The 26,712-nt window shown below is 43.5% G+C and overlaps 3 protein-coding genes across 4 annotated transcripts; 1 reads left to right on the top strand and 2 right to left on the bottom strand.

Moving 5' to 3' along the window:
* Positions 1-3,492: 3,492 nt before the first annotated feature.
* Positions 3,493-6,193, bottom strand: cebp1 (CCAAT/enhancer binding protein (C/EBP) 1; the record flags this gene model as incomplete). The annotated part of the gene is made up of 3 exons (XM_083995259.1): positions 6,148-6,193; positions 4,838-5,155; positions 3,493-3,798 (listed from the first exon to the last, which is right to left on the bottom strand). Exons 1-3 carry the CDS (start codon positions 6,148-6,150, stop codon positions 3,493-3,495), a joined length of 627 nt encoding a protein of 208 aa, XP_083851385.1. The 5' UTR covers positions 6,151-6,193.
* Positions 6,194-6,688: 495 nt separating this feature from the next.
* On the top strand, positions 6,689-10,284 carry ngdn (neuroguidin, EIF4E binding protein). Its single transcript, XM_083995919.1, has 11 exons — positions 6,689-6,729; positions 6,993-7,052; positions 7,310-7,381; positions 7,528-7,665; positions 7,758-7,842; positions 8,021-8,073; positions 8,222-8,339; positions 8,501-8,675; positions 8,848-9,001; positions 9,877-9,940; positions 10,131-10,284. The coding sequence occupies exons 1-11, from the start codon at positions 6,709-6,711 to the stop codon at positions 10,148-10,150; spliced, it is 960 nt and encodes a 319-aa protein (XP_083852045.1). The 5' UTR covers positions 6,689-6,708; the 3' UTR covers positions 10,151-10,284.
* A 1,374-nt stretch (positions 10,285-11,658) lies between these two features.
* pabpn1 (poly(A) binding protein, nuclear 1) lies at positions 11,659-25,838 on the bottom strand. 2 transcript variants are annotated; one of them, XM_083995943.1, is made up of 7 exons: positions 25,350-25,838; positions 22,831-22,939; positions 21,403-21,470; positions 20,700-20,806; positions 20,173-20,260; positions 18,866-19,017; positions 11,659-12,366 (listed from the first exon to the last, which is right to left on the bottom strand). In XM_083995943.1, the coding sequence occupies exons 1-7, from the start codon at positions 25,482-25,484 to the stop codon at positions 12,171-12,173; spliced, it is 855 nt and encodes a 284-aa protein (XP_083852069.1). In that variant the 5' UTR covers positions 25,485-25,838; the 3' UTR covers positions 11,659-12,170. The 2 variants fall into 2 exon arrangements, with proteins under 2 accessions (XP_083852069.1, XP_083852070.1); XM_083995944.1 differs by lacking the exon at positions 11,659-12,366 and adding an exon at positions 13,152-13,989.
* Between the last annotated feature and the right edge of the window lie 874 nt (positions 25,839-26,712).

Genomic DNA, 26,712 nt, shown 5'->3' on the forward strand with positions numbered 1-26,712 from the left:
CATGTGATACATGATTTGTCTCTTTATTCTGCTTGAGACTGAATACACAACATACATCTCAATACCAGTCTGTTTTGAAAAGTAAAATGCACAGAAGAAAGTCTTTGCACATATACAATTAAGTCAAACATGGAGCAGATTGAACCAATATAAACATTTTCTTCAGTGGAAATGGTTCATGGAATCAGTGGCAAAGTGAGACGTCTGTTGCCTGTGCGCTCTCTGCCAGAGGAGGCCTAGTGAAGCCCTCTGCCACATGGTGGAGCCACATATCACAGCAGCACAGGGCCAGGTCTGATGTACCTCCTTGTTCTCCTCATGAATATGCAACAGTTCAAATGTCGTTAGCACAGAAAAGAAATGTTACACACTGTTCCCTCGTTTATCTGCAGCCGTATTTATCACCCTGGCTGCCGCCTAGATTGACTCCACTGATTGAGAGCAGCAGTGTTTAGAGGCAGCAGAGCAGAAGGGAGTGGATTTATCACTGTGGAGTTGTCCTGCTTCATCTTTACTGCCTGAGCAGGAAAAACACCACTTCCTCTTTGTTTTATAGGTTGAAAAGGTCAAATAATAATAATAATGAATGAATAAATAAAAGTGACCAGGATCAAGAGAATTGCAGCATCATATTTATTCAATATTTATGACCTTGTTGTTTGCTGAATCTGTGGTTGTGTTGCTTTGACAGTCATAAACTGCCGCATCGATTAAATCACATTTTATTTATGTCGCGCCAAATAATAATATACATTCAGCCAAGGCTGTTTAAAGTGAGGTCAAGACCTGACTTTATTACAAAGAGAAACCCAACACAGAGCAGCCACTTGCCAACAGGGGGCGGGTAGGAAAAACTCCCCTTTTGTGTATCTATTAATCAATATTAAGTATTAACTGCATATTAATAATGTGGCTGCTTCAAATACAATGTTTTTTTCAGTGGTGGACAAGTGTGAGAACGTGAGATTCTTTCAATTTCTTGAGCTCTGAGACAGAAAGAAAGTGAAACAGTGTTATTCCCCTACACCTCACACCACCGCAGAGGCTCCTCCATCACTGCAGAGCTCCTTCTCGTATTGATTATCTATCTCAGTACCATTATGATCAATAGGAAGGATTTAGGATGTGTGGTGAGAACCTGGAACTCAGAAAGCAGGAGTCTGACCTTTGAGTTGTTGCTCTGCTTGTGAACATGGCGTTTAAAAAAAAAAAAGGTCTAAGAGCGGAAGTCCTGAGAAAGAGGTAGAAAGTTGATGTTTCGGCCTCCGTCTCGGACCTGTATGTTGATTTTTAAGGACTATAAAGCACAACTGGCTACTCGAAGTCAGTCACTGTGGAGAGTTGAAGCGGCATCTCTGAGAGCGGAGCAGCTCCGGTGGGGCTGGCTGGGCTGGCTGGCTGCGGTGGGGTTCATAATATGGTCTGCTTGCTGTTGAGTAACCTGGAAGGGATGAGGTGAAACACAGTCTTTCTTCACTCTGTGGAAATGTCGCAGTCCTGGGACCACAGATTACCCCACACGGCGCTGCAGGACATTTCAACAGACACACGGTCACACAACAAGTCTCTTGATGCGCCTCCGAATACATGACAGGCCTGTGTCACACTTTCACTCTGCTTCGCATAAGTAAAGGTTCATCTTCGTTAATGTTCACAATACATGGAGGATAGATAGAGTCACTTTTTGATCGCCATTTGATATTTGTACGAATTTATCTCTTTTTTTTGTTGCTATTACCCTCTGATAGGATTGTGGCTTGTACTGAGCTGCACTGATCTGTAATCAATACTCAAATGAAAGACTCAGACTGGGTTTGAGTAGGTGTAGCTCAGTTAACAGTGTTTCTGCAGATTAAAGTGGTGTAAAATTGCACATTAACATTAATCATGCTGCTTTAAAACACTTTTATAGTTAAAATAATAATAATAATCAGACGATTAAGTTTGAAACAAGGCGTGGGAGAGCTTCTACATTATTTTTTCATGTGTCTCTTTCTTACAATGTGGAAATGTTGTACCAATGATATAACTTTTTCCTCCCCCGCCGCCCACCCACCCACCTCCTCCTCCTCCTCCTCCTCTTCCCCCTCAGCCCTCCTCACTATCTCTCTGTCCCTTCATTACCATCACAGCCACAGGAAGGCCCTGGCAGCCCCAAACACTGATACTATCTCTCCTCCTCATCTCCGTCCTCCACTGTGTCGAAATCTTGCCCATCCCACAAAGGGAAACCGCTGGTGCACAACGGTCCATGGCACGATGTCCGTTTCTGTGGGTTGACAACTTATGGTAAATAACGTGGCAGGTGCACACACACACACCATGTTTTCCCCCCTGATGATGAAGGACGCAGTGGGAATAATAAAACTAAATCACACATGTGCTTTTCGATCAACGGAAGCTGCATCCTGTGTACTGCTGTGTGCGTTGCGATTAAAGTTATAGCATCACATCATGGTTTTTATAGAAGGCCAAGCAGTTATTTATTTATTTAAGAAAATATCTGACAAAGTATTAAAAGCTTCAACAGTGTAATTACTATAAATTTATACACATTAAAAGGTGAAAAACATCAAAACGACATCAATAGTTTCAAGTAATCCCACACACCACTCGCTTAGAGTATTATACAGAGAGAGACACTTAGATTTCAGTGAATCCTTTACAAACCACAGGTTGTTGTGAAACTCCGTTGGGCAACAACACTTACAATCATCTCTTGACGATGACAAGAAGCATCAGGTACACGATTAGGCAACGTTTGTCAAATCAAATCAGAGGACAACCCAGAGTGGTCCTCTGTTTGAAGGACGCTGCGTCCAGGCGTCAAACACATACAGTAATAAGAGTTTCTTTGGCTCGTTTGTCCTTTTTTATGTTTTTTTTTTACATGTATAGTCCTTTTTTCACAAACTGTTTGTTCTGGAGACCCTGTGTCTACAGCATTTACATTCACACCCACCACATTTCAGGATACTATAGCCTATACTACAGCAGTAACTTTGCTTTATCAAAATGTACCATTATAAATACGGATGTCATGATAAAAATTCCCTTTATACCGCAGGAAAGTATCTTTTTTACATTTTATTTATTCAGCTACCTGTTTCATTGTCTGTAAATTTGATTTCCCCAAATTGAATTCTGTTTTTTCAGGCCTGTGAAGTGTGAAACACCCTGGACCGTTTTTAGTCTTCACTAAACTGAATTAAAAGAGCAGAAGTGTAATAAGATTAAAAGGTTAGAGTGTCTCTTTGTGTCCTGACAGTGTGCTACACTTTCTCTCTCATTAAAATTGTACAAATTGAAAGTAAAATTAATAACTTTATAGAGGTACTACAACCTAATATGCACTTCATTTTCAAATAATAAGAAAAACACTGGCCGGCTTTTGACCGTGGGTGTTGGAGGGAAGCCCAGACTCTAACTCTGGATGTGATGGATTAATGTGGAGGTGGTCATGGACTGTTTTTGTATTTTTTTTTTTTTTTTTCAGATGCTGGAGTCGGCCGCTGCTCCCTCCTCGGCGCCCGGCAGGTGTCGCTGTGACAGGATGTGTTTGAGAGTGTCCAGCTCCTGTGTCAGCTGCCCTATCCTCATCTGCAGCTTGTGGTTCTCCTCCTGCAGCTGCAGAGCTCTCTGCTGGGTCAGCATGATCCTCCGCCGGGCCTTGTCCCGACTCTTCCTCACGGCGATGTTGTTCCGCTCGCGTCTCATCCGGTACTCTGCGCTGTCCTTGCTGATGCTCCTCTTGGTCATCGGGGCCCTCAGGGTCGGCAGGAGGAACGGGGAGAAGTCCTGCAGGTCAAACACAGAAACACAAACACAAAAAGATGTTTAGGATGATTTTTTTCCTCTGTGGTTATTTCTAAGAGAGAGATAGATGGATAGATGGATGGATGGATAGATGGATAGATGGATGGATGGATAGATGGATAGATGGATGGACGGATGGATAGATAGATAGATAGATAGATAGATAGATAGATAGATAGATAGATAGATAGATAGATAGATAGATAGATAGATAGATAGATAGATAGATAGATAAACTTTATTTCGGTGTCACTCCACAACACATGATAAAAATAAATAAATAAATAAATAAATGCAATATAAAAATACAGTATTCATTACAAATTACCCCCCCCCCCCGACCATATATATATACAGTGTGTATATATATATATATATGTATATATTTGTTTCAATTTTTTCATGTTATTTTGTGTTCTTTTTTTTTTTACATTAAACTGTAATATAAGGTGGAGGCTTAAAAATAAGCCCATTGTGGCTTTTTGCCTCTCCCTGCACTGTCCTATTGTTACCTATCATGTTTTATGTTGTATTCTTTTAACTTTGTGCAAAAATAAAAAATTCAAATTCAATTCCGAATGTTAGGGACCACTCAAAAAAGAGTTGTGAGACACCAACTAAAAAAAAAAAAAAAAAAACATGAATAAAAACGTACATTATGGTACCACACAGACAAAACTCAAAACAATTTTTAAGTTTTATAAACTGGAGCTCATGAAAGACAATCTTCTATTAAGGATGAGGTGGCAGGCTTTGGCACATTCGTTAATGCAATGTTTGCCGGCTAAAATTACACACAATTTATTCGTATCATCAAGATCATTAAAATTAACATACTTAGAAAGTGTCCCTATAATGTCCCTATAAATAACACGGTGCAAAAGAACATGGGCTTCTGATTCAATGGAGCCAGTATCACATAAGGTACAGTAGCGTCTGTCTCTCCACTGGGGTGTTCGTACTTATACTCTATCTACCAGTTTCTATTCTAAGAGCAACATTTTTTATCAGTCTGTGTCACCTGTTGGTTGTTGCCGTGGCTCTGGTGGCTCTGGTGGCTCTGGTGGTGGTTTGTGCTCACTGCGCTGGAGGTGTTGCTGAGGCAGGACGTAGTGTACGGGAGGTACGGCAGCCCCATCATCTGCTCGGCCACCCTGTCCTCGCCGCCGTCCCCCCGCATCATCCCCTGCTGGGACTGGTTGTAGGGGATCATGTGATTGTCCATCTGAGCCATCTGACTGCTGGACCCAGCCTGGCCCGAGCTGTTCAGGATGTGGGACTGACCCGGGTACGAGGTCGCCCACTCCTGGATGACAGAGGACACCCTCGAATCAGACATCTGCACAGTCCAGAGGCAGGAGGACAGAGTTAGGGGCTTTTCAAAATAAAATAAGAGTTTTTTCATTTTAAAAGTAAGACATTCATGACTTCATGTGTTTTTATCTTCAATAGTTTGACTGTTTGACTCTGGGTGACCACAGTCTAGTGTTAACTTTTGTTGATTAAATTATCCAACCACAACCAGCTACAGCAAAAATACTTCCTAACAGTGTTTAATAATGATCAAGTTAATCACAATTCAGATTTTAATTCTTAAAAACACTTTACTGATAATATCTTTTAAAATGGCTGAATTAAACTAACAACAGGACACTTCTTCCATCAGTGCCCACAAAATTATAAATAAAACATATTTTCTTTAAAAGATAAAGGCAGACTGTTATGTTCTAATAGGAGGATGGTTGAACTGCTTTACAACAATTACATTATTATTGATAATTAATGAAATAGACCAGTTAACTAGTGTGTGTCTAATGTTTAAATGCAGGCCAGAAAATAGAGTTATTTTCAAGATGCACGTTTTTTCTCAATGAAACAGAAATCTAAATCTGGAACAATCTGTCCTTTTATCACATTCATTCCCAACCATTTTGATCATTAACTCATAATTTGAGTAACTTTACAGGCAAACAAAATAATAGTTTCTGGCTCTACAAATGGACATAAAATGGACGTAAATACATTAAATATTTGGCATTTTCACAATATTAAATAGACAAAACTATTGATCAGCTGACTGATGAACTAAGCAGCGGATCAATGACACTTAAATGCAGCCCTGCTCTTATTCTTCACCTCCTCTTTTGAATCTATACGCACAGAAGAAGTAGTCCCAGCAAAACACAGCATAATAGCCCAAATAATAACCAAAAACTTTATTTACACAGCCACGTCTCTAAACACTGTTACAAAGTGCTTCATAAATAATATCCTAATGAAACCTGATCTAAAAGAAGAGCTCTGATTATTAAAAGTTCAGATGTGACTCACCATGACTCTTCTTCAGGTTCCAGTGAGTGGAGAGCAGAGATCAGAGGTCTGAGAGTCAGAGTCAGTCAGTACAGAGGCAGTTTCTCCTCTGGTGATGGTGGTGATGATGATGATGATGGTCACTCCATCACTTCCTCTGTTGCTCCTCCTCCTCCATCACCTCCTCCACCACCACCTCCTCCCCTCTTGCTCGCACTCAAATTCCAGGAAAAGAAAAAGAAAGAAACGCTGAAAAACACATAATCTATAGGCCTAAATTGAGCTACCACAATAATATTAGTCTTTTTTTTTTTTTAATCATAGCCTATGATTAATGATTTCATGGATGTCAACTGTTTCTAATTTGTCGTTTGTTTTGTTTATTGATGTATTGGTTCAGGAAGTTTAGTTAAAGTTCAAGTTAAAGTTAATAGAGACGTTTTCTTAGCAGGTCACATTATAGGCTATTTAATAAAGTCATTTATTAACGGACAGGAGTCAGGACTTTTTCTCCACTGGAACGCGAACACTATCAGAGCAACTCGAGCCTCCGCGGCTTCCGTAGCTCAACGTGAACTCAAAATGGCTGCCCCTGTTGACAACGTGAGTGGAGCTCCTGTTGAATATAGACGTTTATTCATTTATTTGATTTGTATTAACTTTAAAACCACTAAGTCGATTGAACACGTGTTCAGAACACAACTTTCAGATGTTGGTTGTTGCTGTTTTGTTTTTAACGACAGAGCTAACCAGCTAGCCACCAGCTAATTTAGCTTCTCTGCAACGCCGGAAGCGTAATGTGTATATTTTTTGCAGTGTGTGTGTGTCTCTGTGTCTGATTTTATCCTTTAATTATTTTCTGACAGGATCTGATTGATCGTGATTTACCCAAAGCCGCTGAGCTGCTGAATACTCTCACAGAACAGGTAGGAAACAACGCGATACTATCGTGGTTATTATTGTCTAATTACAAATCCTACAGGCTTTATAAACCTTGTCATGTGCTACTGTTAAAAATACTGTAATGCATTTTTTAAATTAGACTTACTGGTCTTTGTCTGGACTCAAATATTAAGTGTATTTGTTTCATTGAATGTTTCAAAGAGGTCAGGGATCATGATGACTTTAGTGTCTCTTTGGAGCTGCAGATGTGAGACTGAAACTGTCTTTCTTTCCTCTGTAGGTGGCCTCAGTCACTAGTCATGTCCAACAGCTGCTTGCTAAGGTCAAAGAAGGAGCGTTCAAGACGTCAAAGGTGAGTCAGGACGTCAACAGATCTGTTATTAAAGATCCTGAACAGAAATGATGAATGGATCAAAACAGCCCAAAGCAATTCAGATGTTAATGTTTTTGTGTGCTGCTGCTGCTCTCTCTGAATCTTCCTCCATCGTCTCTCTGCAGGGTTTGTCTTTCTTGGACCTTCGCTATCACCTGCTGCTCTTCTACCTTCAAGATCTCACTCACCTGATCAGCATCAAGACAGAGGGAGGCAGCATAACGGACAGCGAAGCCCTGATCAGAGTGGTCACCGTCAGGACGGTGAGACGTCACGATCAAGCAGCAGTTTCTCATCTGTCTCAGCTGATTCAGGATTTCACGTTGTTTTTTCTTTTTCTTTCTTTTTTTTCAAGGTCTTGGAAAAGATGCGGCCCCTCGATCACAAACTTAAATACCAGATCGATAAGCTGTTGCGTACGGCTGCTACTGGCAGTTTAGGTAAGAGCGATGCGATGTTGTTTAATGAATTCAGTGAGCGATGAGCTGAAACCTAATTTTTCCACTGACACAAACTCTACAACTTTGTCAGATTATCACATTTAGAAGTAAGATGAAACACAGCACAGTTACAATGAGGGTTGATATGTTTCTCATGTCATGTTTTTGTGGTTTTCAGCTGAAAATGACCCGTTACAGCTGCGTCCGAATCCTGAGAATCTCGTCAGTAAAGTAAGTCCTCAAGAGAAACCTATCAAAATCACACTTTTTCAGTCGTCCAAAGACATTTTATGATCAATCCACCACTGATTTCATGAATCAAATATAATTATAGTTTACAGTCGACTCTAATGTATTTTTTTCTGTCTGAATCAAACAGCTGGATGAATCAGAGGAGTCTGAGGATGAAGCTGAGACGACGGCAGCCTCAGACAAGAGAGCAGCCCACTCTAGTGGCAGGAAATATGTACCGCCGAAGATTGCCCCAGTGCATTATGGTAATTTGTTCTCTTTGTAACATCTCTTTGTTCTGCTTCCATTGGTAAAACAGATGAAAGATGTAGAATTTCCTTCCTTAGTTAATGTGGAATATTGGTATAAAGCCATGTTCCTTAAAGCAGCATATCAAAGCCGTGTTGTCTCACTCCTCCTCCTGCAGACGGTGACTTGACGGAGACCGACAAGAAGAAGGCTCAGCTGGAGCGTCAGCGTCGTGCCGCTCTGAGGAGCTCTGTGATCCAGGAGCTGAGACAGCAGTACAGCGACGCCCCCGAGGAGATCAGGGAGAGACGGGACTTCCAGAGCGAACGGGAGAGCAGAGACGACACGCACAGGTTGATAGTTTTCTTCACACGAGGCGTTTCTTCCTCTTTGATCACAGAAACCTGATATCTGAGTGATTAGATCAAAGTGTTGGGAACGACTGTGGGATCAATATCTGTTACTTTTTCTTCCTGAACATCTGAGGAAAAGTCTGACTCTCTTGCCTTCTTTTTGTCTGCACAGGAAAAACTACGAGGAGTCGATGATGGTTCGTCTCAACATGCCGAAGGGCCAGAAGAACTCCAAGAAGAGAGGCATGATGTCCATGTCCGGCCAGCTGAGCGGCATCACGCACTTCGGTGACATCACAGCGCTAACGGGAGGCGAGGGCGGACAGGTGAGCTCCGACAGAAACACCCAAACACTGTGGATGAAAATCAGTTTTCTTCTAATCCATTAGATGGCAGCCAGAATGTCATTAATGGGTAATTTAAGACATTTACACACTGCTATTGTTGCTCCCAAAATGTAATATACAGTAGAAACATACAACGTTTCGACCTCTTGACCTGAAGAAGACCCGTGTGGGTCGAAACCTACTGATTATTACATTTTGGGAGCAACAATAGCAGTGTGCAGACATCTTTTCTCCTTTTTCTGTTACCCTATTGTCCTGCACCTGTTCCTTAATTTATTTAAGACATTTGTTAATAAAAATGACAATAAAACCTATGTTCACCATCTCAGACAAGGACAAGCAACAGATTTACTGGAACTTCCTGTCAAAATAAAAGCTCACAATAGCTGGAAATAACCATTGCCTCCAAATTAAGTATGTGCTTTTATTTTTTAGGTTAAGTAGCTAATCCTGTGAGAGACTGTTGCTCGATGACAGAGCTATTTTGGCTCCGACCACAGTGCAGCCTGCAGCTCGATGTGTGACTGTTCATGTGTGTCACTCACTCTCAACGTGGATAAATGTAGATTCTCTGTTTGGACTTTGTATCTAAATGTGGAGCTGTCGGTCTGATATGGTGAGATTTATCAAAATAATCTGCCAGACCAGATGTTTATTTCTGTCCCGTTGCAGCTTTCTGTCCCTCCTCTGCTTGTAAATGTGGAAAAAAAACTCATTTCGGAGCCACATTTAGATTTTGTAGCGGACGGCAGGAGAAGCCACCAGCTCACCTCCCGTCCATGATGAATGGGACCATTGTGTTGAGTTTTTTTTTTTTTAATATGTAAATGACTGCTTTGACTTTCTTGATGCAGGATGGAGAACACGGTCGTCCCAAGAAAAAGAAGAAACTGATGAAGAAGCAAACCAAGAGAAAAGGTCAGGACATTAAACATGGAGAAATACTAGTGTGTAATCATTTAGTTCCAAAACAAGAACATTTTTCTCTCTACATTTAACCTTATTAGTTTCCAAATATTCAGGTGAAAAGGAGCAATAAATCATTGTTATTTGTATTTAAATCACATTTCTTTGTATTAATCACTGACTTGTGTTTCTGTTTGTGCAGCTTTCAAGAAGCGCAGATAGACCTGAACCATGGTGACCACCGATGACATGAGGAGGAGTTTTACTTTATTACAAAAAGCCATCATTATTCACAGGACTGTATCATCACTGACTCAGCTGTTTGAAAAATAAAATCCACACTTTTATAGTGTTTGACTTTGTATAATAAACATTTACTGTCCACTCGTCTTTGTCTGTCAGGTTTTATTTTCCTCCATTAGAGGGCAGTCAAACAACACACACATCAATGAGACAACAGTGGAGGTTTCAAGACTCTGTTTTATTATTCTTATCAGTAGCTGCTGCTGAAGGAGCCACAGTCACGTTCAAACATGTTAGGAAGTGTAAGATGTGTAAAAAACTCTTTTACATGGGCTTCTGTGTAATTATTATGAATGATACAACAATCTACAGTACAGGCCAAACGTTTGGACACACTCAATGCATTTCCTTTATTTTCATGACTATTTACATTGTAGATTCTCACTGAAATTCCACTAATGAACCCTGACAAGGCACACCTGTGAAGTGAAAACCATTTTCAGGTCAGGTTCACCTCTTGAAACTCATCAAGAGAATGCCAAGAGTGTGCAAAGCAGTAATCAGAGCAAAGGGTGGCTACTTTGAAGAAACTAGAATTGGTGGGGGCAGAGATAGAGGAGGAGGAGGAAGAAGGAGAGGAAGAAGAAAAGAAGAAAGAGAAGACTAAGAAGAAAAGACATGTTTTCAGTTATTTCACACTTTTTTGTTAATTCCACATGTGTTCATTCATAGTTTTGGTGCCTTCAGTGAGAATAAAGGAAACACATTGAATGAGAAGGTGTGTCCAAACTTTTGGCCTGTACTGTATGTTGTGAGTGAATAGTATTTATCCAAAAACATCAAACACTGATACCGTAAGGCGCTTTATTTTGAAATTCCCCCCGCACATTTGGTTGATGAGTACCTACTGTAAAGACATGTAGCCAATAACTATGTTATAACATTAGAGACCCTAAATAGATGTAAGATTTACACTAAAACCATGCTTTAATGTACAGGAATTTTATATTTTTTCAGTTTATTCTTAACCTGAAAATTGTAACGCTCATGTTAGAACATGGCACTTTGTTTATTCTTTTAAAAATTGTTTCCCATTTAAAAATCTAAGCTCAGAAATACAAATGCCAAATATTTTAGTTTTTTGTGATTTGATATGGAGGTGATTGTGTTATATTGTCTCATGTCAATCACTGAGCTTTGAATCAAATCAACATCATTTAATGGCAGACTTCCTGTTTTTAGCAAACTTTGAATTGTCAAAACATTGTGATGTGATGAAACTTGTGATTTACAGCTAAATTTAAACTTTGATCTGCTCAAGCACTAAATCAAGACCAGCACACAACAAATCCACTGGAGATTCCCTCTTTCATAGTTAGGAGTACTTATCATTAACATCATCAATGACATTTTTAATCCTACTAAACACGAGTGTAGACACTTAAACTTAACACTTACGTTTTCAGGACAAACTCACAGACACAGTCTCATTTTTACACAATGTCTTTATTTTTTTTTTCCCTAATTACAGACTCATGGGTTAAAAATAAAATTAAAAAAAGCAAAACATTTGTGGAAACCCACTCCCCCTTTTCAAAAAGAAACAAAAAAAGAAAAAGAAATCTCGCCACACAAACCCCCACCCCTGACTTTTTTTTTTTTTTTTCCTTCCCCCGCCCTAAAACAGCTCCAGCCCACTCCATTTATTAAATTAATAATCAATGCCATTAGCCTAGTCAGCCTTCCTCAAGACAAGCCGTGACTGCACTGCGCCAAGTCAGAGAAAGGGGGCGCTATAAGGTCTGCACTGTACACCCTGGTCTCTGGTCCTGCCCTCCTCACTCTCTCTGCCACTCAGCTGTTGGCTTCAGCTCTCTGGATAGAAATCATGTGTAGGGTCGGCTGCCGGTTACAGGCCATATGTGTGTGTGTGTGTGTGCTGTGTGAGTGAGTGTGTGTATGTGTGTGTGTGTTAGAGTGAAAAGGACTAAAAGCATCATCAGCGTTTGCTGTTGTAGTAAATGCCCCCTGCCGCGGGCCTGTGGTCGCCCTGTCCCCCTCCCCCGCCCCCCCACACGGACAGAATGGGGTGAGTGTGCATAGTGGGAGCAGAGAGAGAGAGAGACGCTGCAGAGACAGTGGGGGGGGCCGGCGCCACCTGGGGAGGGGTCGTCAGCCTCCACTGGTCCTGAAACCTGAAACGACAAGAAGTGGTCTAATATACAGAGAGAGGAGAGGAGGAGGGGAGGGAGGGATGTAGGAAGGAGGGAAGGAGGGAGGGAGGGAGGAGGAGGAAGGGGTGAGGAGACAAGGAGCACAAGGGGGGAGGGGGGGGGGGGGGGGGGAGTGGATTTGGTGGGAGGGGGGGGGCTGCACGAAAATAAAAATAAAAACACTGATGCCTGTCGAAAAGATAAAATGAGCTGTGGCCATGCTGCCGAGCTTGAGGGAATAAGGAGGTAGGGAGGAGGGGGAGGGAGGGGGGAGGCGCAGGGGGGGTAATCGACAAGCCCCTCCCACCAGAAAAAAAAAAAAGAGCGACAAAAATAAAATAAAAAAAGACAAAAAAAGACCCCCCCCCCCCCCCCCCCCCCCCCTCCCCCCAATGAACACTGTCCAGAGAGAGACACACAATCCATGGTGTGACTTATTGTTAATGAAAGTGAAAGCGGGTGGGATGGATGATACAGTAGGTAAGACGAGGGTGTTGGGGGGGTTTGGGTGGGGTAAGGGTAAATTGAGGGGGGGGTTAGGGTTAGGGTTAGGGGGGGGGGGTAAATGATATACTCCACACAACTGAAAACAACAACAACAACAACACTCTGGCTGGTGGAAGCTTCACACATGTACAGTAACATTACAAACTAATAAAAAAAAAAATTAAAAAAGAAAGAAAAATGAACACACTATCCTCTCGTTGTTGTTGTTGTTGCACCCCCCCCTCCCCTGCCCACCCTTTCTTTCCCTCCCCACCCCCCACTTTTTCCTCTCTTTTTTCTGTCTTTTCTTTTTCTTTTCTTTTCATTTTTTTCTGTTTTTTTTTTCTCTTCCTCTTCTTGTTTTGGTGGAGGTGGTGGAGGGTGAGTGGGTGGGTTGGGTGGGCCGTGGTGGTGGTGGTGGTGTTGTTGTTGTCGTGGTGATGGTGTGAAAGCAGTAGGTCACAGCCAGACCAAAGGAGACACATCTGCAGCCTGAGATACCATCATAATAATAATAATAACCCCCCCATCTCCCCTTCCTCCCCCCAAACAGCCCCTTTCAACCCCATCCTGCCCCCCCCATCTTCCTCCCATCCATCCCTCCCATTCCTCCCACAACAGAAAACAAACAAAGATGTCTGCCACCTCGTCCCCCCCCCCCCCCCCCATGTGGCCAACTGATACCTTACCAGGGCTGAACCGCATCGCCCCTCGGCAACACGCTCACGCTCACACACAATCGCACACTGCGGCAGTCAGTCTCTGTCCACCACAGGGTTTATCCTCTTTCTTTTTTTTTTTTTTGTCTTTTTTTTTCTCTCTTCTGTGTGTGTGCGGTGGTGGTGGTTGCGGGTGGGGTTGGGGGAGGGACGGGGGGGGGGTGTCTTCTTTTATTGATGGGGAGGAAAAGAGGGGATTTTTTTTCCCCCCTTGTATGTATGTATGTATGTGTTTGCATGTATGTATGTTATGTGTTTGTGTATATGTATATGTATGTGTGTGTTTTTTAAATGAGAGTTGGAGGGGAGAGGGTTGATAGTAAGGGAAGTGTTGGGGAGGGAGGGGGGGGGGGGGGGGGTTTAGTAAGGGGAATACCACGATGTTGTTCGCCCTCGGCCCCTGGAAAAGAGAGAGAAAAAGAGGGTGAGTTTTTTTCTGGTTGGCTTAAGAAGACGACACCAATTTCCTGGTGTGATGTCATATAGATATAATTATATAATAGAATATAATAGAATAGTGTGTTACTGTGTGTGTGGAAACAAGAGGAAGGGTCTGCAGAGTATCGTGATGATAATAATAATAATAACAGAGATGTTTGATACCGTCTTACAGGTATTGATTGTTGTTGTGAGGGGAGGAAAAAAAAAAAAAAAAAGACTAGAGCGCTGAAGGCAGCTGAGAGCAGCTTCGTCAGCTTTGTCAAGAGAGGAAAAAGTGTTTCCAGATATGATTGGTTGGTCGATTGGGAAGGGGAGGGGGGGGGTGTGTGTGTGTAAAAAAAAAAGTGGGGTAGTGGGGGGGGGGGGGAGGGGGTGAGTTGAGGGGACAGCCAAGCCCCTCTCTCTCTCTCCCTCTTTCTCTCTCTCTCTCTGAGTCTCTCGGAGGGGGGTCGCTGTGGGGAAACACCGTGAGGACAAACAGCACCACACAAACCCCAGCAGGACACACACACACACCTGAACAGGTGGGCGACAGGACTCACAACTGCGCACACACACAAGAGCAGATATCGCCATAAAGCCAACACACACACACACACACACACTGTTAGCTGTGAGGTCACTCTAGTCATACTTACCCTAAAACATCTCCACTCAATTCAATAACAAACCTGGACCCTGACCCTGATCTAAACCTGAACCACAGCAGCCCGTTATCCACACAACCAGAGAAATACATGTACACACACACACACACACACACACACACACACACACACACACACACACACACAGAGTGGCTGACAAACAGGTCACACACACTGGGGCTGAAACCAGCGGCCGGCGGCTAAAAGATGCTGAGGTCAGGCTGCAGCGATGAACCCTCGTTTCTGGGAGTGAACACTATTTTCTTTTTCTTTTTTTAAATGGTGAATCTGACTGAGTGAGAGAGAGTGTGTGTATGTATGTGTGTGTGTTTAAGTTCATGTACATGCAATAAAAAAAAAGAACTAAAAATAAACAAACATAAAACACACACACACTCCACATAATCACAGGAAAAACACACACACACAAAAAAGCTCCTTCCACATCATGAGAGCAGTCTGAGCGTCTTCTGGCTCACATTAAAAATCTTTCCTTTTCACTGTGCCAACTTGGGAAGATCAACAATGTTAATGGATGTGAAAGCAGAGAACAAACTCTCTGCAGCCAGAGGCCTATAAGAGTATGTGTGTATATGTGTGTGTTTTTTCTCTCTCTTTCTTTAAAGAAAGTGCATGAATCTGAGGTGTTAAAACAAATGCCACCGTTTGGCTGCGTGTTCCCTATCAAACCTAGAAGATGAGGCTCTCTGCTTACCGCCTGCACAGAAAACACTTAAAAAAATCTGTATCATAAAAAGAACAAAGCCTCTCAACACGTTCATTAATTAAATTGAACATCGCTCTGACTGACTGACTGTGCAGAGCCGGAGCCAAGCGCTGAAATCCTCCCAAGCTCGCAACAGGTCAATGCAAAGATTATTTTTTTTGTGTGTGTGTATTTTTTGTGTGTTTTCGTTCACCATGGATGTGTTCCCACAACAAGACAAGGCACCAGCGAGAGGCGTTATTAGATTCAGATCAGAGCCTGGTTTTGTTCAAGTGCAGCTCGGGCTCGGGCGTTAGACTAGAGATGAATTCCTGATGCAGCAGCTCTCGCTCCTCTGCAAAGAAGCGATCAAGGCCAAGAAACTCGAGTGAAGAGGAACTCTGTATACTATTATCTGTGCTGTTAGGAAGAGTGGGATGATACACTATGTACCCCAGTGGGTGGTTTTGTTTAAGCGTACACTCATTACTTTCAAATTACTAAAATGGCAACAACCACAGCAACAACAGCCAAAAAAAACCAAAAATATATATATATATTAAAAAAAATCATTTCAGGTCCTTGGAACCGACTGATACAACTTTTGTCAACGACGCATCTAAAACCCACAGCCGTTTGGTGTTAATGGACCTTTATTTCTTTACTTTCATTATCATACAACTGCAAGTTCAACAAGCACAAAAATGTCCAAAAAGCACACAAACCAACCAGCTACTTAAAGCTTTTTTTTTGTTTTCAAATCAAAAGCAAGTCATATCAGTTTTAATAGGTGTTAAAAAAAGAAAAAAAAGGAAAAAAAAAAAAAAAGAATAAACTACCCACTGGTGTCAGTACTTTCAGCTGCTGGAGACTTGATTTAATATAAATCGTCTTCTTGCCTTGTCCTGCTGCTTGGGCCAAATCCCAGTGAGTGAACTGGCAGGGTTTTGGGTTTCTTGGTATGTGTGGGAGTACACAGAGTGATTAGAGAGATTCTGACCTTGAGCTTCAGACACTTTCTCACACAAAGGAATGGACAGAGATGTAACCCTCCTTGTGGTTATTTAAAGACAGCCTCGCTCAAATGGGAATTTCAATGCACAAATACTTCAGTCAAGAGTAAGTGAAGAGAAACACTGATGACAAAAAAAAAGAGAATACAAAAGAACGGAGTAAACAGGCGCTTATCAGAACAACTTTGCAAACCGTTGATTGCTGAAAATACAGCGTGAAGGCTTTTTAGACTCGTAATAATAACTGCTGCAGCAACAGCAGCATCATCGCTCTGTGTTCAAGTGGAGAACAAGAGGCGAGGCCTGAAGGATCCAGATCAGAGTCAGAATCTCTCAGTGCATGTGTGAGGAAGTCGACATGCTCATCAACATGTCCTGTCAACAACACGCCTCCTTTCTCAGTCTTAACAGAAAAAAGAAAAAGAAAGGAAAAAAAAAAACACAGATGGCTCCAAGGACAGAGCTCCACCGTGGGGCTTATATGGAGGGAGATTATTCATATCTGCCTCTGATGCATTTACATGAAACGGGGGCAGTTGGCTGCCGTTCATTTCACCCGAAATAACCTCTCTATTAATTTTTGCGTCGTCTTATCAATAGGAAATGGAAAGCTGCAGTTTAAACATAACTGCAAAGTGATTCAATCAACCAATAAATGTCTCTATATATATATCTATATACTATATCTATATAAATAAAGGCCCCACAGCAGAGCTCTTGTGTAAAGACCACCAAAATGAAGTGACCCTGTATGTAGATCGCCACCAGATTCCCAGTGCACAACACTCTGATCAACAGGCCATGTCTGTGGTTCAGTATGAACATTAGTTAACGGAAAATACATACTGAAATTAATCAGGTTTAAAAAATAAAAAATAAAACATAGGGATGCCCAGATCATATAATAGTGTTTTTGTTATAGCAGCGGGTTCAGCGTTTACTATTATTATCATTATTAATAGGATAATGAAAAAATGTTAAGCCCATTCAATAGGTAAATACATAACTCGATGGCATTATGCAAACTAAATAGGATTTCGCATCACATACAGGCTGCATTTGAATACAAAGGCAAGGAATAAAATAAATAAATATGCCTTGAAACATGGCTTACAGCCCCTGTGTGTATTTAATCTCTCATGCATTTAAAAGCAACCTGGCAAGAACTGTAGTTATATATATCTATATATCTATATAATATAAGTCGTTTTTAGGGTGATTAAGAGCATTAATTGTGATCTAACTAACATCGATGATCAGGGCATCCCCCGTAAACAAGTAAGACCAGCAGCAGCAGCAGCAGCATCGTGGTGCAACAGGTTTTTAAACACACTGAAGCGTCACTGCTGCAGGAGATTGAAGGAAAGGAAAGTAAAGTAAAACAAAGCAAACCTAGTTATGGAAGATGGTTTGCTCTCTTCTAATTGGTACAAACCAGTTTTTGCACCTTTTCTGTTACGTAAACACAAAGCACAGACTCACAGACCTGGGAAGAGCAGGCTGATGTGCACGGAGTCTGTTTGCCTCCAATGTGATGGTTTTGGGGGTTTTTAATGTGATGGGTTTCATGCAATGAGCCCTCAGCCCCAACAACTAACGAGACGTGACCTGGCCACATGACATGATGCGCGTGTAGCGGAGGTGCTATATATACGTATATAGTATATCACAGGCTCTAATACAAAATGTAGGTAACAATTAAGTTTCTTCCATCATGAGGAGGAATCCACAGCACTCAAGTTTACAACCAATACTGAAGTAGGTGTCATGATGGACTGAAAATCTCACTTTCTACTGTAACAAACCTAAGACTCACTGTTTAAGTCAACACTTGAGGGTGGGAATTAATACTTAAGACAGCTCAGGCTTGGTAACGGGGCGAGTAAAAATGTTTTCTTCTCTGGCCTTTGTGTACTTACCTTCACTATTCTATCTCTGATTCTTTCTTTTCTCTTCGTCTAAATCTGCTTTTACCCCTCTCTTTAAATCTATTCTGCCCTGTCATTGTAGCCACATTAAAAAATGACCTCTTCTTTTAAAAAAAGATTAATAAAAACTTAACCAAAGACATCCTACACAGGCTTGTTGCTGAGGCCGTATTGCCAGGAGCATGTGGTAAACGTGCACCGGCAGCCTGGTGTTTTAGCAGAGGGTAATGTTAACTACACTGGTCCTACAGATTTAATATTAAAAGTAAAGCCGTCAACTTCTTGTTTTTATGAACCCAATCCCCCTGTGAGCTTGCCTATCAAATGTAAAAAAATCGCGCTGCGTCTCTGTTCTATACAACGGAAAAACCTCAATAATGCTCGTCACACAGTTGCATCTTCTATGTAAAATCCTCAAACTCTGGTCATTGGTGGTTTTGTGCCACTTGTGTCCTCTCCCTCTCTCCTTCAGTGCCAACAGTGGATGCAGGTGCAGTGTTGTCCCCGGTGTGAGAGGTGAGGCGTCTGGGCCTCGGCTCACCTGAAGGCCCGTCCTCTGCCTCTGGGTGGTGTGTAGCCGCTGTAGTAGCGTGCACGCGACGAGAAGCTTCCTCCCCGTGATCGGAAGCGAGCCCGTGGGAAACCGCGGTCTGTGGTGCTGATACCTGGTCTGTTTGTTCTCTTCGCGCCCACCTGAGGAGCGAGGATTGAAGAAGAGAGGGGGGGGCGGTTACAGAAACAACTCAATCGAAAATGTCCTACTACTTATTACAATACTGTTCGGTATCAATAGTTTCTATCTTGCGATCATGCAGGTAAAAAGCTGCAAACACTGCACGCTTCCCACTATTGGTATTAGTTTCACCACAGAGGAAGTAGTAAACAGTAAACAAGCTGTTGCCTGCAGTGGAAACTGTTCTCAGGTCAGGCAACAGGAGTTAAAACTTTGTAAACATAACTTTCTTAAAGGGATAGTTCAACATTTTGGCAAATTGGTCCATTGCCATAATCCCTATAGTTTCAGGAGTAGGTTCGTTACCTTTAATTGCTGGTGCAAGCTATTTGGGGAGTGGCGGAGCAGAGCCGCGAGCTGCTCAGAGCTACACTACGGAGGCTAATGGGATTTCTTTCAAACTCATCAAATACACAATCCAACAACTCCAAAACGCTCTGGGGGACAAGTTGTGACCTGCACATTCACCACGCTATGAGATAACAACGTAACATTACAAGACCGAGTTGTTTTCGAGGTAAATTCATGCAAAACAAAGGGACAGTTTTTCAGCAAGCAGTCTCTGCATTTGCCTCAAAAACAACTCTGTCTTGTAATGTCCTGTTATTATCTCATAGCGTGGTGAATGTGCAGGTCACAACTTGTCAACGAGAGCGTTAGTTGTTGGATTGTGTATTTAATGAGTTTGATGAGGGAAACCAAGAAATCCCATTAGCCTCCGTAGCGTAGCTCTGAGCAGCTCACGGCTCTGCTCCGAACCTACTCCTAAAACTATAGGGATTATGGCAATGCCAAACGTGCCAAAATGTTGAACTATCTCTTTAAGTACAAATGACAGGACTCCCACTCGGCCAATCAGAACAAACCCAGAGTGACTGAAGTTGTTTTTGTCCTGTCGCTCCATCAGCAGCTGCTACATGGTGCTGATTCTCCAGCTGTGATTACTTCACTGCCGGTCGGTTCATTCATTAAATGATCCAAGTATTATTCACTTCCTCTCACGCTAGTGTCACTTTCTTTCCTTTGATATTGCAGCACGAACCTTTCAGCTGTTCTCCATTTAAAAAATATATATATATATATTCAAAGAGCTGAAAAACAGGACAATGTCTTACCTTTATCTGCCTTCCTCTGAAAAGGGACTCGTCCAAAGCCATGGCTGTCCTCACAGACTCTTTGTCTGCAAACTCAATGTAGGCAAACCTGCGGAGGGAAAAACAGTGTCATTCATGTGGAAAACGTCTTGGTTTATGAAAAGAAATCTACTTTTTAAAGCACTCACAGCTGAAAATCAAGAACAATTAGCTGGCAAAGGAAATCTATTCTCCTACAGGTGAATAACTGACTTCTAGTGGGAGTTAATGTGACACCAATTTGCTTCTTTTCAAGAAAAGATATAATTGCTGCCAACACGTTCAATCAGATGTCAGTTTTTTTTTTAACAGTGGTCTGTATCTATGCAGCCTTTACTGCTGCGGCTGGCCTCTTTTAACAAAAGCAGCCAGACCCAGTCAGACTGAGCCAAGGCTGTATCATCTGTATTGATGCTCAATGAAATCTGTCCACCCACAGTGTTTGCCACAAAGATCATCCACACATTCATCTGCTCCACAGTGAAGAGTTTTATACTGATGATGATTACCCCTTGGGATGCCCTGTGTATTTGTCACACAGGATGGTGACTCTGTTTACTGAACCGCAGCCATGAAAGTGAGCCTCCAGCTCTTCTGCCGTGGCACCGTAGTCCACCTGCGGACACAGAGAGATGACATGTCAGACATCACAACAACTGCTTTAATAACACAGCCTTAAGAAAAAAACATAGTGAGGATGAGTGGGGAGGCTAACAGACAGCTCTGAGAGAGCAACAGGCCTCCGTGGCAGAGACCGGGGACAAAAGAAGTGTTGGCCAGGTGCTTCACCAGCTCAGTTTTATGGCAGAACAGCCACTGTTTGCCAGAAGGCACAGAGCAAACTGAATGAGAGACTTTGTTCCAGTGGAATCAAAATTAGCTCGTTTCACGCTGTGTTGGGTACAACCCAAGCAACTGCACTTGGGGCTCTCTTTTTTTTCCAGCAAGGCAGCCCAGATAAAAGCTACGACAGTAAAGAGGTTTGTCTTCAAATGTTCTCTGGATACTACAAAGCGATATTTACATCCTGGAGTGACTTCAATCCAACATTTGTTGCAGGACTTGAAAACTTCTTTTGTCTACGTCGCCATGTTAGCTCAGAGCTCGAGTAGTTTTGCAATGGAGAATGAGAAAATCTAAAAAAGAAAAAGGGTGCAGCGGGACAAATATGGTCAGGACAGCGTCAGAGAGAGACAAAAGACTGTTACCCACATTTCCGACATAAATAGATCTGCCGTCTGCTTCCATCTTCTCCTCGATGGACATGATGACGGGGCCGACTGCACAGAGAGGAGAGAGGAGAAAGAGAAATATACATGAGCACCAAAAGAAGAACGTGTGTGTCTAAAAGATGGGAGGTCGACTGCATCATGAGCATGGATGAGTGGTGCATGAAGCACAGGTCTGAGGCCTGGGTGAGGAGGACAAGGTGCCCGGCTCTTTGGCGTAGCAACCGTCTACTGGCACACTGCAGTCATTTGTAATTCCCCCATTGTTAAATTTAGTCTGCTGCCATGGCACAAACGTGCTCTACAGAGCAGACTCATGCACTGACTACTGAATGAGTCAAGTTATCCTAACCTTAAACTACCCGACTAACCCTGGCTGTGATGGAGATCTTAAGAGCTGGATGAAGGAGTTGTAAAGAGAAGAGGTATTTAACATTGCATGATGCATCAAGGGGAGTGGTAATGGACAATTACAGACATTAACGGGTCATTTAGGGTCATGAGATCACAATTTACTTAGGGAAAGTATTCCAAGTGATTCGATCTCACATAAATGTTTGAAACGTCTATTGGATTGTTAAACCTAAGCAAAAAAAACACATCTAACTAAACTTAAGATGATGTATATTATCTGTCTGAGGCGCCTCATGCTCTCACTCAAATGTTTATATCTCCTCACATTCGGTACCGATAAGAGCCTTTCTGCAACCTTGGTTACTATGGTTACTGCTGATGGGAGTGCAGCAGCTGCGCACTCTCTTGGTCAGAGAGAAACAATGTACTATGTGACTTGAAACTTGACCTTGTGTGTGAACTATAACAGACTTAACTGAAGAAATCCCGTCACATCCTCAATGGGATTTCCTTCAAATTTGGACCAAATTAGGTTTTTGGTGCCAAAAGTCAAGGTCATCATGACCTCAACAAACATATTTCCCAGACTACTCAATTCATAGGTTAATTATTATAAAATAAAGTGACAATTCCTTCAAAGTTTTCTCTACAATCAAGTCTCAACAGAGCTGGATGTAAACTGCAACTTGCCTGGTTGGCAGAGACACACAACCACGGGACAGTGGTCCCATCTCAGGTGTCAACACAACATCGGGTACACAAATAAAACCACTGATGAATGGGTGACATTAGTGCACGGGGAATCACTCCAGGCCTGTTGTATAGACTGGATTTGTCTCTGCAAGGTGCTCCTTTATAAATTAACATTTCATTGTATTGTATATATTTTACATTGACACTAAGTATTGGATACTTACTTTATTTAATGTGTGAGATTGAATTTAGGCTCAAAAAGGAGAAGATTACCATAGTGGGGTGAAGAGGTGGGAAATGTGAACAGATGGGGTGAAAGAGGAGAAGCGGTTTACCCCTGGAGGGGGAGTAACAAAACACACACCTGGTGGGGGGCTGAGATTCATCTGTTTCTCCACCTCGTTCTGCAGCTCCTTCAGCTTCTCTGCCTCTTCCTCCATCTCTCTGACCCGAGCTTTAATTGCCTCCAGCTCCTGCAAGGCAAACACAAAATCAATTAAGAGCTCACAGCAGAGGAGGAATACACCGAAACATTTACATGATGCCGCGCAATTATGTGGCTTTGAGTGCACTAACAAGCGCTGACCAGCTAACAAGTCAAACCGCAAAAAATGCAATCGCGAACAGCGTGTGCCCTTACAACCTCTGGTAACGGCACAGTGGCGAGGTGTAGTACAACTGTGCAGTCATAACACGACCCCGATCTTAAATAAACATACAAATGTGTGTCGAACCGCCTCTCACACACATTTTCACTGTGTTTCTCAGCCTGTGTGCGATTGCCACCGCCTCCTACAATCTGGAAGTTGACCTTAGAGCCGTAAAGATGGAGCGGCTCATCCAGCCCTGTCGCATCGGAGCAGCATCAACAGTGTGCCACATTCAGTTTTCAGATATCTTGTCACTTCTCGTGCGTATAGAGCCAACATTCAGACACACAACACATGATAAATACATAAGTAATCACGCCTCAAGTTGTTTACCATGTATAAACATACTCTACAAGCACATGACACTAATTTCCAACACCAAGATGAAAAGGCATTTGAGGACATCCTACTCGGGATCATGCTAATGGCTTAATCAAGCACCCAACACATATTTAAATCGGTATATTCATCAGTGAGACGTTTATCACCTGTGAATGTATTTGGGGTAATGAGATCGGACAAGAGTGTGACCCACACAACGGCTGCCAAGAAATTACATATTCCTGTGGTGAGCACCGAGACTGGAGCCGAGCGGACCCTCCTGTCTGCCTGTGGTGCACTGCAGCACAGTGGGAGTCGCTCCAGTTCCGTCCCGGCTTTCTGCCTGTGCCGAGAGGAAGAGGGGGGTGTGGGTGGTGGTGGGTTGTAATAAATGAACAAATGGCTGCAGGAGGGGGGGGGGGGACGGACAGCCCATAATATAATCAAGTAGTCAACCTGCACAATGGCACGTTGCTCGTGATTGTACCACCATCACGTGCCTTGATAACCTGTCACACATCAGATGTCGCCAAGCCTCCTGCACATCCACACACACACAGGGGACCAGGAAGGAGAGGGGTAATCCACACTCACTGCTGAAATAAGCCACCCGGCACCGACCAGCCGTGGCTTTTTTTTGTCGCATATTCGTGCCAGTGCCCCCCTCCCTCCCTCCCTCCCTCCATTCATCCATCCATCCCTCCATCCACCCCCCACCACTGTTCTCTGGCTCCAACAAAACAGTACAGGATGCAAAACCCAGCCCCTCAAATACCGCAGCTCGCAACTTCTGCGTCGTCAGCCCCGACACCGACAAGGCAGGAGGAGGACTAACTACTACATCCATCCATCCTCCAACCCACCTGGACCTGCAGCAGCTGCAGCACCAGCAGGAAATAAAACCAAAAAATTAAATGTAGGCCAAGCCTGAGCCACCACACACACACACACACACAAGAGGGCAGATCTCATGCCCACCGATGATGCCCGACACCGGGCGTCGTCCACAGTAACAAGACCAGACGTGATCAGGTGCATGAGAGCACATCTCCGCCCCGGCTTTGTGTTACAGAGCCGGCTGAGTGGCTGCAAAGCTAAAACCACCAGGGTCTCATCTATCATATGGCTATCCCACGGTATTCATCATTATCATCATAATCACACACTGACGCTAACACACTAGGCTAACCCGCAGATCCAGATGCAAATGCCGCAGTTAGGTCGTGGTCTGTAATAATAATGGCCGACAGTCAGTCAGTCAGACAGCAGCAGGGTCGCTGGCCATTTCAGCTGCAGCACTTGATGAGCTCGAGCGGCGGGCGGACGTTTTTGTAGCCGCCGGATCATTAGCGCGAGCAGCTCACATCGGCGACAGAGACTCGGCTTTGCAGGCTGCATAATAATAATGGTGGCGGTAGATGGAATAAAAACGTGCCATTACCGTAAGCAAGTCGCCTTGTAACCGCAGGTGGACTCGCACAGCGGTGGGGTAACAGCAGCGGCCTGTCCTACCCTCGCCCCTGACTGTCTCCTGCTCCTCCGTCTCGCATTTTTTTTTTTTTTTTTTATTGCGACGAGGATTTTTTTCCTCCCCAGCTGCTCGAGCTGCTGCTCCCTGGCGCAGAGAAACTGGCGCCACTGTTGCGCCAAGATGGCTGCCGACACCACGCATGTCACCACCCATTTCTACTGCACTGCGTGAACCACAATGGCGGTTAATGTCGGCCAAGCGACAGCAGTAACGCAACGCACACGGCATGTGACCCAACATTAAGTGAGACGGGGGTGAAAAAAAGAAACGACTCAAGAAAAAACACGTTTAACCCGTTAACACGAACCGATTCAACATGACCAACGTGTGGCCCCGGTCTCCATGTGGGCTACCAAGGTTCAGACAATGCCCTTCACTTACCGGGTCTTCGATCGCGGCCTCTCCCTCTTCTAATCCCGGCTCTTCGTCGCCGACACCCGGGTCTTCCAACTCGGGGTGTCCGGGGTCCGAATCTAGTAGGGATTCCTCCGCCAGTCCGTTACCGAACTCCGCCATCGCCTTGTTCCAGCTGTACCGACGCTCCTCGTGGTCAAACCAGCGCTGCAGGCCGCGACTCTCACGCAGGGGGGAGGGGGAGGTGGTGGGGGGGGGTTACGTTAGAGTGAGCGGGGCGGCGGAGACTGGAGAGGAAAAAAAACGGCGGAAAACGCCGCTCAGTAAAGTTAAAATGACAAATAAACTGCGAGTTCCCGTTCCAGCTAGCACTCAAACCGCACACCACGATGGTCGGGGACAACCGTCTTGTCCCGCTGGCTCCAGAAATTGGTCCCGGTTCCCGGTTTATTTACTAAAAACGTGTACACACATAAAGGCGAGGACGCGGCGCCGTCCCTCCACTCCAGACATGGAAGCCGGGGGCGGAGTCACGCGGCACTGCGGCCGTTAAACTCTCGCTCCCATTGGTCGGCGCACGATTCGTCACAAACGTCTCTCGCGTCTGCTGCGCTCCCATTGGCTGATCCGTCCGGAAGGGTTAGGCCCGCCCCTCCACATCACATGTGAGCTTTTAATTGGATTAGGCGTCCGTCAATCAAACCTTTGTCGTAGGTCAATGGGCAGAGCCAATGGCTTTATCAGATTGATCAAAAGCGATGTTTTACTTTTGTCGTTGAAACTGTGTGTGTGACCACACCTGTGGTTTCATACCTGGGCACGATCGAGCTGCCTTTGGTTTAATCACGGCTTCCTCGGTGAATGAAATGCTTCCTGCAAACGACGTGATTATGGGATACGATTCCTCTAATTTGGTGGGTGTATCAGAGGTGTTGCCCTATCAGCATTCCTGTAGAGAAGCCCCGTCGTAATAAAGGCAGAGTACATGCCGAACGCACCATGCACTGATCCTTAAAACTTAACATTTTGCCACGTTTTATACGGGCTGGACGTCCAATCTGCCTGGTTATACACTATTCACAATTATTTATACCAGTTTTTAAAGATCAGACCTCATACTGTTTATATGAATTTAAACCAGTGTATAAGACCTGATTTTGCACTAATTACATGACATGCCTCAGCCTGTATATATAGGCCTACTGTTTACATAATGAACTTAAAACTTGTGTAACACACCAGACCACATGTCTGTGAAGGCCCTCTGTCATCCAGGTCATCATAGATGTTATAAGTGCTAAAATCAAAGGCAGCTGGACTTCTTTTTGGCTCTCTTGAATTTGCTCTGCCTCTCAATGTGTCATCCCCATCATGGGTTAAATACCTGGGA

Source organism: Trachurus trachurus (assembly GCF_905171665.1).
Source record: "Trachurus trachurus genome assembly, chromosome: 20".
In the NCBI taxonomy this organism is placed as follows: domain Eukaryota; kingdom Metazoa; phylum Chordata; class Actinopteri; order Carangiformes; family Carangidae; genus Trachurus; species Trachurus trachurus.